Below are 14,008 nucleotides of genomic sequence, written 5' to 3' on the forward strand. Positions count from 1 at the left end.
ATTACACTAGGTGACATAATTAATAACGCGTAAAGATGATGAATTATAATTAAAAGCCACTAGGGATCGGCGGTGCCCCTAGCATTTGCCTACTCCGCCTATGCCCAGGGCCGGCCCTGCACAATCACATACACGTACCCATATTACAAAAAACAATAACGCTATTCAGCAGGTCTCAGAAACATAAGAAGAGTTGATGCATGTAATATTCTTACAAGAAAAAGAAATAACATTAAACCCCTGGAGGAGCTGCGGTGTTGCAGTGACTGAATTTATGATTTCCTCAAACAAAGAGCAATAAAGACCTGCTGATTCTGAACTATCCATTCAAGCCTCTGGGAGTTTGAATTTAAAAATACAGAGCACTTCCAAGCAAGAAATTAATTGTCAAATATTACTGGAGTGTAGAGTTTGAAATTACGGCACATGTAAAAGTGGATGTCTAGTTTATGAGTGGAGGTAGAAGAAAAAAAATATTAAAAAACACAAAATTAAGGAAAAATACGATGCACTGTAAAAAATCCTCTTAAAAATAGGACTTTTCCACAGTTGGGGAGCCAGAAAAAATCTGTAGTTTTGTCACGTAAAATTACATGTTTTTCTCATAGGTTTGCAGTTTCCCCCAAAAATTTTAGTTTTTTAACAGTATTTTAAAAATACGCTGTAAAAAAATCTGTAAAAAATTTAAGTTCCTGCAGCAGGGGCACCAGTAGAATACCATAAAATAACAGTTTTGTCATGTAAAATTATGTGTTTTTGTAAATTTGCAGTCTTTTATGTAATTTGACAAGTTTTGATTGCATTTCAAAGACATGTAAAAAAACAGTAAAATTCCGTACAAAAAACAGTAAAATTCCATAAAACTACGGGATTCCATTTTGTATTTATTATGGTAAACTGTATTATACTTATTATACGTATTATACTAATATGTTGTTGTATTAACTGTAGTAATTGGATAAATTGTAGCAAACACATTTACATTTAGTCATTTGTAAATACTATAAATACTGTAGTATACTTAAATATTTACTATGGTAAGACTCAAAAACACTAGTGTCTATGAGTTTTAGTAGTTTACTGTAGTAAATACTAAAGTACACTAGATCATTTTTCACGTAGGAACTAATTCAAATGTTGGACAAATTTAATTGATACAGCAGTCTTTATAAAGGGAAATATTAGGCTTACTTTAAATGCAGAACTAATACGGCCAGTAGGTGGCGTCAATTTTCCACTGAGTTAGTGAATCATTTAACAAACTCGAAAATCGCCAATTTGAATCATTAACTCATCCGAGACATTCAAAACACACATTCATTTTGGAGATAAACACCGCAAAAAGGCAGATGTAAGTGTTCAAATAAATATTAATGTGCATATGCAACATTAACTACGGTACTACGATACTACCGTTTCAAAAATAGAGAGGCATCGCGGGTATTTTGAAGCTTTAGCATCGCGATGCTACCGTAGCACCGGTACACCGTGCAACCCTACTGTACACCCCCACCCTCAGTATGAGATGAATGGTGTCTTTATGTGTGTACGTACAAGTCTTGGACCAAGAAATTTCCTACGAACAGATTATAGCTTTCAAGTCCCCCTGTGGTGAAAATCAAATTTTTAATGTTGCATGTCTACGTGGTGTTTTTAATATGATAATCCACGTAAGATAAACCATGTGCAAATTCATCCTTTTAAACAGAGTATTTTCTCCATAAAACATCTCGGTTACGTTTGTAACCTCGGCCACGTTGTGTCGAACCGACAGATGGGGTTCCAATCGCTTCCGACTTCTTAGAAAAGGCCAATGAAAATTGGCGAATGAAATTTGCATGCCGGACTCCGCCTTCGGATATCCGGGTATAAAAGGGAGACGGCGTGCCTCATTCATTCACCTTAGTTCTGAGGAGCCTGAGACCTCTCACGACTGCTGCAGTGGACAGCACGTGTTGTGGCAAGAGGTGTAACCGAGACGTTCCCTTTCTGTCGGTCTCTCGACATTGTGTCGACCCGACAGATGGGGTTCCAATGGAAAACGCCATAACACTGTGCCCTGTCACAATCTCAACGAAGCGACAGTGACTGGCCTGGGCGTGTCAGCCGTGAGCGCTACCGCGAAATTGTAACCTACCAGTGGGTAGGTAGGGGGTCCCAGAGCTTTCTTGAAAAGTGGGAAGGCCCCTACCTTCGGCCTCACAGGTGGCGGCCTTGTTTCTCTAACAGCGAGAAGCCGCCCGGAACCGTAAGGCCACTGGGTAAGCGCTACTTCCTCAAGTGGGGGATGCGCTACAGAGACCACTTCCTACCGCATGGAGGAGTCTAGTGGAGATACCAGCATGGTCTCACCGATGGGAGAGAACTCATGGGAAGAAAGTGCGGCTGAAGAGAAAACTGCGAGGTGGAGGTCCACCTGGGGAGATCATGGGTTACCAAGGTGGGAACCAGCATGAGGATACATCAGACGGAACCGCCCTGCTGGGGGGTTGCAACGTCTGGTAGCACTAGGTCCGGTTAGAGCTATGTTGCGAATAACTCCGGATATACCCGGCCTAAGGGGCAGGGCTGCTCTGCCCAGCCCGCCCGCAGGAGGTGCTTGTTAGTGATGGATGGAGTGCCTGTTCTTCACCCAGTGGGGGAAGAAGGGAGACTAGTAGTACGCTGACCCCCTTAGGAGAAAGAGGGGAAGGTACTGTCATAGGCGTACACCCTACCGGCCGCCGGTCTTGCCTGATGCCTGCAAGACTCGAGCCGATACCGGTTTTACGCGGAGGCCTCGCGAAGGTGATGGGTGTAGCCCAATCCGCAGCTCTGCTGATGTCTGCCAGAGAGGTGCCTTGAGCCAGTGCCCACGAGGAGGCTGTACTCCGTGGGCGTATAGTATAGTACTCACCCAGTGGGCGTAGGCGATCTTAGGACAGGTACGTCAAAGTGACGGCGTCCATGCTCCAGTGCACCAATCTCTGTTTGAGACAGCCCTCCCTGCTGATCTCCAAAACAGACAAAGAGCTGCTCAGAGCTTCTGAGGCTCTGCGTTCGGTCCAAGCAGAGGCGCAATGCGCGTACTGGACACAACACGGATGGGGTTGGGTCTTCCTCCCCGGTGGGGAGCGCCTGTAAATTCACCACCTGGTGTCTCGGGGGAGTGGTGGGAACTTTGGGCACGTAGCCGGGCCGGGGTCTCAAGATAGCGTGAGAATGACCGGGCCCGAGTTCTAGGCAATCTGTGGACAAGGAGAATGCTTGTAGGTCCGCTACCCTCTTGAGCGTCCTCCCGAGAGCCGTCTTCATCGAAAGTGAGAAAGAGCGGCATCTCCGAGGGGGCTTCAGGACCGCATCAAGGTCGTAAGAGGGTACGGAGCGTGGGTGAGGTGGTAGCCTTCCCGCGCCCCTTAGGAACCAAATGATCAGGTTGTGCTGTCCTAGAGACTACCAGCAACTGGGTCGTGATGAGCGGCAACAGCGGCTGCATACACGTTCAGTGTGGAAAGGGAGAGATTATTCTCGAGTCTCTGGGAGGACCGCACCCACTTGATCAAGCAACACCGCGGGTCTTCTCTTCGAGAAGAGCACCAGGATGAGAAGAGGCACCACTATAGGCGTATAGTCGCCGAGTGGCCAGGGCCCTAGCCTGAGTAGTGGTCTTAACCGCCGCAGGGGTTAGGCCACTCAGGATCTCCTCGTTCCGTCCAGGGGCCAGACATGGAGGTTCCAGAGGTCTAGCCCGTGATGCCATAATGTGCCCTTCCCCTGGGAAAGCAGGTCCTTCGTCAGGGGAATCTGCCAGGAGGGAGCTGTCGTCAAGAGCATTAGCTCCGAGAACCAAGTCCGGTTGGGCCAGTATGGCGCAACTAGTACACTTGATGCTCCTCTCCCTGACCTTGCACAGGGTCTGTGCAATGAGTCTCACTGGGGGAAAGACGTACTTCCGCTTGTCCCACAGCCAGCTGTGCGCTAGAGCATCCGTGCCGAGGCAGGGAGTACCTTAGCGGGAAATGAGTGGTGTCCAGGGAGGCAAAGGGGCTCTACCTGAGCCCGCCCGGACTGAACCCAATGAGCTGGCTGCGCGGGGGTGGAGTCGCCACTCTCCGCGAGGCGTCAACTGATGAGAGAGCACATCGGCTGTCTGGTTCAGGTCGCCTTGGATATGTGTGGCTCGCAGGGATCTGCTCACCTGCGGACTCCACAGGAGGAGGCGTCGGGCGAGTCATGTTAGCTGCCGTAAGCGAACGCCACCCTGGCGGTAAAAAACGCTACGGCAGTTGTGCTGTCCGACCGGACCAGCACGTGCTTGTTCTGCACGAGAGATTGTAACTCCTTCAGTGCGGGTAAGCACATCCCACAACTCTAGGCAATTTGATATGCCTGCGCAGGCAGGGGCCCATCCATCGCCTCGACACTGCGTGCCCGTTGCACATGGCACCCCAACCCTGCAGGGAGGTGTCTGCGACACTGACGCGTCTTGACCTGCCCGAGAGGGACCCCCGTCCGTAGAAAGGTCATTGAAGACCAAGGGGTTAGGGTGCATAAAAAGTTAGAAAAGCATAATCACCATCCGCCTGCTGCCCGTGTGCCACGCTCTACATGGAACTCGACTCTGTAGCCAGTGTTGGAGCGGTCTCATGTGCATCAACCCGAGGGGTATAACCACCGTCGAGGATGCCGTGTGCCCAGGAGCCTCTTCCCGCTGACTGCTTGAACCCAAGCAGTTCAACACTGACTGAGCGTAGTCGCGCTGTAATGGAGACAGAGTTGAGTTCCATACCAAAAAAGAGGATGCTCCGCACAGAGGAGAGCTTGCTCTTTTTCGGTTGACCTGTGGTCCCAATCGATCTAGGTGCCGAAGCACTAGGTCCCTGTGTGTACATAACAGATCTCACGAGTGTGTCAAATGAGCCAGTCATCGAGATAGTTTAGTACCCGCACACCTCTCTCCCTGAGGGGAGTGAGGGCGGCTTCCACAATCTTCGTGAAGACTCGTGGGGACAGGGACAGACCGAAGGGGAGGACTCTGTACTAATATGCCTGACCCTCGAAAGCGAACCGTAGGAACGGGCGATGACGAGGGAGAATTGAGACATGAGAGTAAGCGTCCTTCAGGTCGATTGCCCTGAATCCATCTTGACATCTGATAGATGCCAGGATGCGCTTCTGCGTGAGCATCCTGAACGGCAGCTTGAGTAGGTGCCTGTTCAGGGTACGCAGATCTAGCGACCCCCGCTCTTTTGGGGACGATGAAGTACGGGCTGTAAAACCCGTTGAACATCTCGGCTAGAGGGACGAGCACGATCGCTTCCTCACCAGAGGGGTGGCGACCTCGGCCCGAAGCACGGGGCATCCCTGCCTCTGCTGAGGTTAAGAGGATGCCCCGAAACTTGGGTGGGCGTCCGGGGAGTTGGATCGCGTAGCCGAGACGGACCGTATCCCGTAGTCGCCGAGACGGACCGTATCCCGTAGTCACCGTGACGGTTTGGGAAGCTCTTGTCAGGCTCCCAGGGACCGACAGGGAGGCTAGGGGTACGTTCTGCTTCATCGACCTCCCGGGGATGGTTCGATGGCTGGCAGTGCGGATCCCTCACCGTGGGGGGGACCCCTGGAGAGGAGATCGCTCTGCAGTTTTACCTGCCTGGCGATGCATCCTCGACTTTGGGTCTCGCCGCAACGTCGAGTTGCCGAACACAATCGTGTAGAGGGTGAGAGCGGCTGTGATAATACCCAGACGATGATGTGGCACAACGCACCGTCGATTGAGAGTGCTTAGGCTGCTGATTATCCTCGACATTGGGTCTCGCCATGACGCAACGTCGAGTTGCCGAACACCGTCGTGTAGAGGGTGAGAGCGGCTGTGATAAACGCCCAGAGAGGGAGAAAACTTTTAGAATGGGCTGTTGGGACGGGGCAGGAACAGTCCCGGATCGACCACCAGCCATGGAATGGCTGGGGTCGGGCCCGAAGGTATTCTCGATCTCCCTGGGGTCTTCCCATGAGGGCCGCTTTGGCTTTCTCCTCTGCTGCTGATGGGGTGGTGGTCTCCTCTTCGATGTCTCGAAGAGGACCAGGGCTGCTGGGAAGCAGACGGTGCACGGGATCTCGGCGGCCAGAGGGCGGTCGAGTCACGGCTGGGGAGGACATACTTGATATCCTCTGTCTGCTCCCTAATTGTCGAACTCGACAGTATCACCAAACAGCCCCCCCTTGCGAGATGGGTGCATCGAGAAAGCGGACTTTCTCAGTATTACTCACCTGTGCAAGGTTCAGCCAGAGGTGTCTCTCCTGGACCACAAGTGTGGACATCGCCCGACCCAGGGCCCACGCGATCACCTTGGTCGCCCGAGAGCGAGCTCGGTGAAGCCGCGGAGTTCCTGCATAAGCGCTGGGTCGGTCTTACCCTCGTGGAGCTCTCTCCGCGCATTGGCCTGCAGAAAGGCCATAACGTGGAGAGAGGGGACAGCTTGGCCTGCAGCAGAGTAAGCTCTCGACACCTCAGATGCCGAAAAGCCTACGTGCTTTGGACGGGAGTCTAGGTTGAGCCCCTGGGGGACATCGACGTATCCTCTACCCACCATCGAGGGAAGAAAGGGTGATGGAACTAGTTGACCAGGTCGTACTGGGTTCCTCATGCACTTCCGGGGGAACACGGCACTCTCAAGCCCGATGTACCGTGTATCCAGCCGCGAGCGTTGGGAGAGGCAGTGCGGTGCACCGCAACCCAATGCCGGCGGCCCGGAAAGCATGGCTGACATTTTGACGTCCGCTTCTTCCTGATCTCGACCCCCGGAGGGAGGGAGCATCAAGGAATCGTCGGAGTCTGATGCCAGTAAGTCACCCTCCGATGCTGCAACAGACATCTCATCATCACTGATTGAGGAATAAGACGGTGGACCGTCTCATGGGGAACGGTTAGACAAGCAAGACGAGGTGCGAACGGTCCGCGAGCCAGTGGCTGACGGATTAGCGCTCACAATAATCCTCATATCACCCTCGCTGCTCGCCGTAGCGGGCGGCAGGGCCGTAGTCCTGCCGTCATGGAACGGGAAGCAGACGAGGTGGTGGCTGAGTCCCGTGGGAACACAGCCACCCGTGACGCAACGTCTGAATCGTCAACCGCCCGCAGTGCGGGCAGGACGTATCCACAACATCTGCCCCAGCGTACTGGAAGCAGACATCGTGTCCGTCCCCCTCCTCGATGAGTGTGTTGCACCCACAAGAACAGCGGGACATGCCACGCTGGAGAAATTTGCTCTTTTAGAGAAAAAACTCAAACACTTCTGGAACCGCCGAGACGCCCAGGGGAAGTCGCTGCAGGAAGGGACAGTCCGATGCACCACGTCGTAGAGCCGGCAGTCTTGTAGCGAAGTCTGTTGATCATGAGCGAAGGCTCCGAAGAACAAAAGGTGAATGAATGAGGCACGCCATCTCCCTTTTATACCCGGATATCCGGGGGCGGAGTCCGGCATGCAAATTTCATTCGCCAATTTTCATTGGCCTTTTCTAAGAAGTCGGAAGCGATTGGTTCTCAGGGACGAACCCCATCTGTCGGTTCGACACAACGTCGAGAGACCGACAGAAAGGGAACTGCAGTTTACCAAAGTCAGTTTTAAAAAATGCAGTTTGAAACTGCCTTTGTTGTTGCCTTTGACATCATAACCCTGTAACCAATCACGTTAACAGATTTGAGCCATAGGTATGTAAAGATGGCGTTGAAATGAGCGCTCTGCTTCTGCAACACAAACACGTCCGCTGCTCACACGTCCAATGAGGCATCTATAATCAACGATTGAATGGAGGCGGGGACTCGTTTGCATATTCATGAATTTGCATATACTAAATGAAGCAAGGGTGTAGAAATACATTCAAGGCATATAGAAATTAATATCATGCGATTTTAATGCTTAAAGATGGGTTTTAGGTTATACGATTATTGAATGCAGTGGGACTTTAAATACGCAAATACATTTATTTTCCGTTAGGGTCATAACTCTCGGCTCGTGATGTGGCGTGTTTCACAGTGAATACAGTAACTGCCACACGTGTGAACATCACTGCGGGAAAGTAAAGCAGATGAACAAACGTGTTGCTATAGACACGTGGAATAGAGCTGCTACTGTATGAATGTTGGCAGGGTTGTTGAGAAAAAACATATTGATCAGAGCTCGGTGTCCACGCACACCAACACTGCCATTGCTCTGCCCCTACATTACTAATGCATTTACTCATCTCTCCGTAGAAATTAAATGACGTGTGAGAGAAAAATTCATGGCCATCAGCGCTGCAGTAGTTTCAGAATGCTAGCTGCATCTTTAACTGCATATTATTACATAAACAGAAGAAATGAAATGGATTCAATATGCGAGTGAGATAACTTCACAATCTAACTGAGGAAATGTGAGTTACAGAGATTTGATCTGCGAATCAGTTTGACAGATTAGTTTAACAGAACGAGCATGGAAGTGATTTATGGACATTACTAGACAGTTGCACCGCAGAAATTGTGTCGTTTATTTATTATTTCGCAGCGTGAAATAAAAGATGAATCATGAATATTTTTAGGCTTCGGGGCAGCAAATTCAGAAGCAGTACATGAAACATTTGGTTTCCGACAGGAAGCTCATGCACAGATCATCTTTGTGTGTGTTTCACTCTGTAAAAGTCCTCACCTGTTCTTGTTGCTGGAAATCCAGCCTGAAATGAGAGAAACAGCTTGACGGTGACAGTGCTTGTTTCCAAAACTACACGCCAGCATGATCACCTCTCTCTGTAACTCTCTGAGGACAAAAGACAGAAAGATTACAGGAAGTATGTGAAGCAGGAGAAAGTTCACTAATGAATAAAAAATGAATGATTAAAAAAAGATAAACTGAGCTCATTCTGTCTCTGAGGTAGAAATGCCTGGATTTCACTTTGCAATTCTGTGTTCTCAGTTAGGCTACATAAAACTTTATAACCGCACTATATAATTCGAGATGGACACAGAAGTTAAGCTAAACTCACTGGCTCTGATAAGCAGCCTGCGTGAAGGAGCCGTCGGAGGATGTGGTCGGCCAGCCCATCTTGTGATACTTTGGTGACACCTGTTTCAGCACATAATCCTGATGAGAGAAGACGACGATAGGAAACAAAAATGATACGAAACGGCTAAAGACAAATTTGAGCAGAAAATTAAGACAGAACACATTTATTCAGCACCATAACCCACCCTGATAAACAACAATTTTTACAGCATGTGCAAAGAGCCTGCCCAAAGAAGTCTTAAAGGCACAGTAGCAAAAACTTTTATTAAAAAACATAGCTACATACAGACCACTTCGGAATACATAAGCAACGGAAGAACTCCCGGTTTTAGTTTTTTAACATTACACACAAAGGTTTCAACCAACAGAACATTTGTAACAAAATGTTAAATGAATATCTTTAAGATTTAATTATATATGTAATATTAAAAAATAAAATAAAATAATGAAGCCGAAAGTGCTTCTGGACCAATGTTTACATCCTGTGAAGTGGTCTTATATTGTGTTATCTAAATGACTTTGTATCGACTATAAAAAGTCAGGTGTCTGGTTTGTTAAGCTGTTACGTGTTACTGTTCTCCAATAGTCAAGTTAAGAACACAAGTAACCAAGAGAACTGATCTGAGATGAGGATTAAAGACTCACGCTAAAGAGGTTGTGGTCTTCGGTGCGGTCCAGGAGTTTGTCCAGCTGGTAAAGAGCTCGACTAGCAGCGTGCCAGGGCAGAAACTCGCTCTCCTGAGACAAATATGAGATGATCTGCAGAGGGATGTTTTGAGGCAGATAGCCCACTCTAGAGAGGCAGAAAGGTGGAAAACTCAGAGACAAAGGAGAGAAGCCATACAGCAAAAACACAAGAGAGATTATATTTAACGGAATAGTTTAAAGACTCAAAAATTCAAATCCTCTATATCAGTGGTTCTCAAACTTTTTTGTTGTAAGGCCCCCTTTGTGTAGAGTGCATTGCTTTGCGACCCCCCAAATAAAGACTTGTAATCTTAAACTTAAAATTTTAATTAAACCAAGAAAATATTCAGTTAAACAATGCTAAAACATCAATTCTTTTGGTTGGTGGCATTGTTTTTCTGTATGTTTGATTGCACAAAATGTATGATAAATATCTATATTTCTAAAATGCCACAAAATCTGTGGCCCCCTGGAACCATCTTGGGGCCCCCAAGGAGGCCACGGCCCCCAGTTTGAGAACCACTGCTCTATATTCACCCTCATGACTCATGTCTTCATTCCAAATTTCATCACGAGACATTGAAAAACCGAAAAGATTTGATTGATGTGAGGTTTGAATGAACAATATTGTGTATGTTTTGGTTTTCATTTCATAAAATAAACACAAAATAATTATATTTAGCTTTTCTGAGAGTGTGCTATCGCAGCCACCTATATCGCCTACAGTAAGATTCCACCCCATGGTGGTGAGAAAGGTAAGTACACACCGTTTGAAACTATAAAGGTATGATGTTTCGCGTTGTTTGTTCTTTGCATAAAGTGCCAGGACGTGGGATGGATGTTAGCGTAAAATATGCGCGAGTAAATTGGAAGAGGTAATTTACGGCTTTGTGGTTAGAAGTCTGGGCGGCTGCTGTTGATGTGCTCTCGGAATGCTGCGTCCCACATTCGGTAGCGGGTAGAAGACATAAATCAGTGTTTCAGAGGTAATTGTTTGACATGATTGTAATTGTTTCCTTCGCCAGGAAAGCCTCATTGAATGTCATGTGAAATTATTTAGTGACCACCACATTTGTTTTGTGAGTCTTTAGGGGTCCAAGGGCAGTTTGCTGCTTCTTTTGTACAGTATGCCATCTGTATTGTAATTGTCGGTGTCATGTATTAAGGATGCGTGATAGCAAAGCTATGTTCTCACTGATCATTGATAATGTATATTTACAGACACATAAAACGTGTCATGCACACACATTTTCTCATCTCCAAAATGTGTTTTGGAATTTCTGGACCCTAAATCTGGACCCAATAATGTAACCTAGGTGTGCTTTAGGCTATTGAAGCTTTCTGTCCAGCACCATTCTTTGCCTGCCAACTCCGCCTGTCTACATCTGTTTACAGGGAATTATAAACTGCTGTTTGTGCAACGCCGTGTCGCAAACGCTCGCTGCAGCTGCATGTCTGTGTTTATTTTAGGAGCAGCAAGTCTTCGTGCTTGCTCTGCCGTGCAGCCTGGAAACAGATCATCATTTCTGTGCAACTCAAAACACTGTCAAGACAAGCAGCTGATGATTACAGTAATGACCGCAAGCTGTTACTAACCAACCAACTGTTGACAGCTAATTTTGGAAGCTTCAATTCTACTTGAATAAAGGACATACTCAAAATAAGCTGTTTTTTAAAGGGGAACTATGGCGGAAGTACGTGTTTTTCTGTGTTTTTGGTGTGTTATAAGTTGCCCATGCATGTATTAGACACGTAAAATTGCACAAATGAAAGTGTGGGAACAAAAGATGCATTCTATCTAAAAGCGAATGCTCAACCAGACTTGCCTGAAACGCCTCGTGTAACCACACCCCGGCGAATCTACGTAACTCCCAAATCTACACGTAGTTAAGGTGGGCGTAATTGTAAATCTCATTGTATCGCCTGTCAGTACAATTGCTTTGGAACCTGATGTTCCGAATATGGTAGGAGACGTTACATTTCCGTGAAATGCTTGCAGTATTTGACCAATCACTACGCACTGGTGAACTGGCCAATCATAGCACACCTCGCTTTTCAGAGCGATGAGCTTTGTATAAAATCAGCGCGTTTCAGAGAGGCACGGTATGTGGAAAATACAACGTTTTTTAAACTTTAAATGGTGTATACACATTGCGTTACATCTAAAACAAACAATAATATTCGTTTTAGCCGTGCAATATGACTCCTTTAAATCTTATTCAATGTGTTGCAAGCAGAAAAACAAATGTGGTGCTACACTTATGTGTTTGAATAGTAAATAGTAAAGAGTGAATCTCATGTGCAGGTCATGTTCAACCCAAGATCAAAAGAAAAATAAAGAATTATATTTACAAATAGACTACATAAGAAAATCATTCGTATACTGTATGAGGACCATATGACTTTCTTTCCTCCGCAAAACACAAAAGACGATATTTTGAAGAATGCTGGTAACCGAACAATGGCGGTACACATTTACTTGTATTATTTGCACACAAAACCAATGCAAGTCAATGGGTACCGCCGTTGTTTGATTACCAGCATTCTTTAAAATATCTTCCTCGTGTTCTGCAGAAGAAAGGAAGTCATACAGGTTTGAAATGACAAGATGGTGAGTACACGATGACAGAATTTTTGATGTACTATCCTTCAGAGCTAATAAGTTGGAAAAGGTATTGAAGCTATGGCAAAGAAAGGATGATTCTGACTATTATATTACCATAATGAGAAAATCACTTAAGACAATTAAAAATATGCATTATGATCATAATCTAATTATTATTTACATTAATATATGCCTTAAAAATAATATTCTGTGTCAAAATTAGCTGCACTTACACTAACTGTATTCTTCTTTACTGATCCAATAATTGAAATAAACAAGTAAGGCTGACTGAGGTTTTTGCTTTTCAGCTGTGTGAGTAATTCCCACGAGCAACAGGGGCATTTAATTAGGTAGCATCAATGAGTCACCATCCAAATGAAACAATGCCCATCTATAAACGCTCTTTATCATCGCTGTTAAATGCAGAAAAACAAGTCTAACTTGTGATTAATGAGAACTCTGCTTTTAATATGCGGGATGGCATTTTTGCTTCTTAAGTAAATAAAAGCCAATAACCACCACCGCAGATTTAAGCCCTGAGGTTGAATAAGACAGCCTGTTAACATCCGCTCTCTTTCATTAAGCTTATCTGTAAACAACACCAGAGGCAAGCAATATGTACAAAGCAGACTACAATAAAACTAGGCACAAAAGGATTTGGCTTCGGTACTGTTTCAATTATTCTCTCTTTGACAAATAAGGCCTGACATACTAAATGAACAACGCTGAGAACAACAGGTTTCCATTTTTCTAGCTCGACGAGACTACAAGTGCAAATTTTCTGGAGCTCAACATGGAGGAAACTATAATAAACACAGAAGAAACACAGAGAGCACGTGGCAGCTTGTCAGGCGCTGTGAACATAAAGTGAATTAATTTTACAATCTGTACAAAGTAGCGGCACTGGCTGGCAGTTTTTGAGTACTGGTTGTTGCATTCAATTATTGAATTATGAAATCCAATTATTAGAAAAGTCCATTGGTAATACTTGACAATGATTTAGACGTTTAGACGTGATACATGGATCAGTCGATCTACATGACCTATAGGTTTCAGGTTTTCAGAATATTCCTGCAGACTTGGAATCATTCAGCAGAGTGAGTAAGATTATCAGGAAATTTAACAAAAAGGACCATAGAGAGAGCAGTTGTTCCTGAAGGAACTAATGGCAGCCTGTTGGTCTATAAAACCTCAGAGGGAATCTATCAGAAAGTATTGCTTTAGGAACCACTCTGTTCTCTCAATCCCATCTGTCACTATTCACTATCCTTTTTTTCCTCTTTTATCTATTTCTCCGTCCCTTTTCTCACATTATGTATTGGACACTCCAACTAATGATGAAACTCTGAGGAATAAGAGAAGCTTTTATAGGCAAGTGATCAGCTTTCTTATTCTCCACCTGTCCAGTAAAGGCCGGATAGTCTCGCCACAGGTGTCGTGTTGATGGGAACAGACAAAGAGAATCCCTTTAATAATGCTAGAAAAGAAACTGACCAGAGCTGCGGCTGTCAATGACAATTAGGACAGAAGTTTACTAGATCTGACTGGTCTGTAATGTGGTTATACGCTGCTTCTTTAAGACCCTTTCACACCGCAGGAAGATGAGTGTCCTTATTAAGCTTTTTGTCGGCTTTGTCTTCTTTTTCTTCTGGCCTGTTCACACCGAATTTGATGCGATTAAATGACAGAAATAAAAAACTGA

At 46.1% G+C, this 14,008-nt stretch overlaps 1 protein-coding gene across 3 annotated transcripts in view; it reads right to left on the minus strand.

Annotated features, from left to right (window-relative positions):
- LOC130547663 (thyrotropin-releasing hormone-degrading ectoenzyme-like) overlaps positions 1–14,008 on the minus strand; it is a 105,215-nt gene that overhangs the window by 7,682 nt on the left and 83,525 nt on the right. For 2 of the 3 annotated variants that reach the window (XM_057323802.1, XM_057323804.1), the window contains 3 exons: positions 9,660–9,807; positions 8,995–9,092; positions 8,661–8,768 (listed from right to left, as the gene is read on the minus strand). In XM_057323802.1, coding sequence (XP_057179785.1) covers positions 8,661–8,768; positions 8,995–9,092; positions 9,660–9,807 — 354 coding nt within the window. The remainder of the gene's footprint in view (positions 1–8,660; positions 8,769–8,994; positions 9,093–9,659; positions 9,808–14,008) is intronic. The other variant, XM_057323803.1, reaches the window with a different exon arrangement.

This window comes from Triplophysa rosa, linkage group LG24 (assembly GCF_024868665.1).
Source record: "Triplophysa rosa linkage group LG24, Trosa_1v2, whole genome shotgun sequence".
Classification (NCBI taxonomy): Eukaryota; Metazoa; Chordata; class Actinopteri; order Cypriniformes; family Nemacheilidae; genus Triplophysa; species Triplophysa rosa.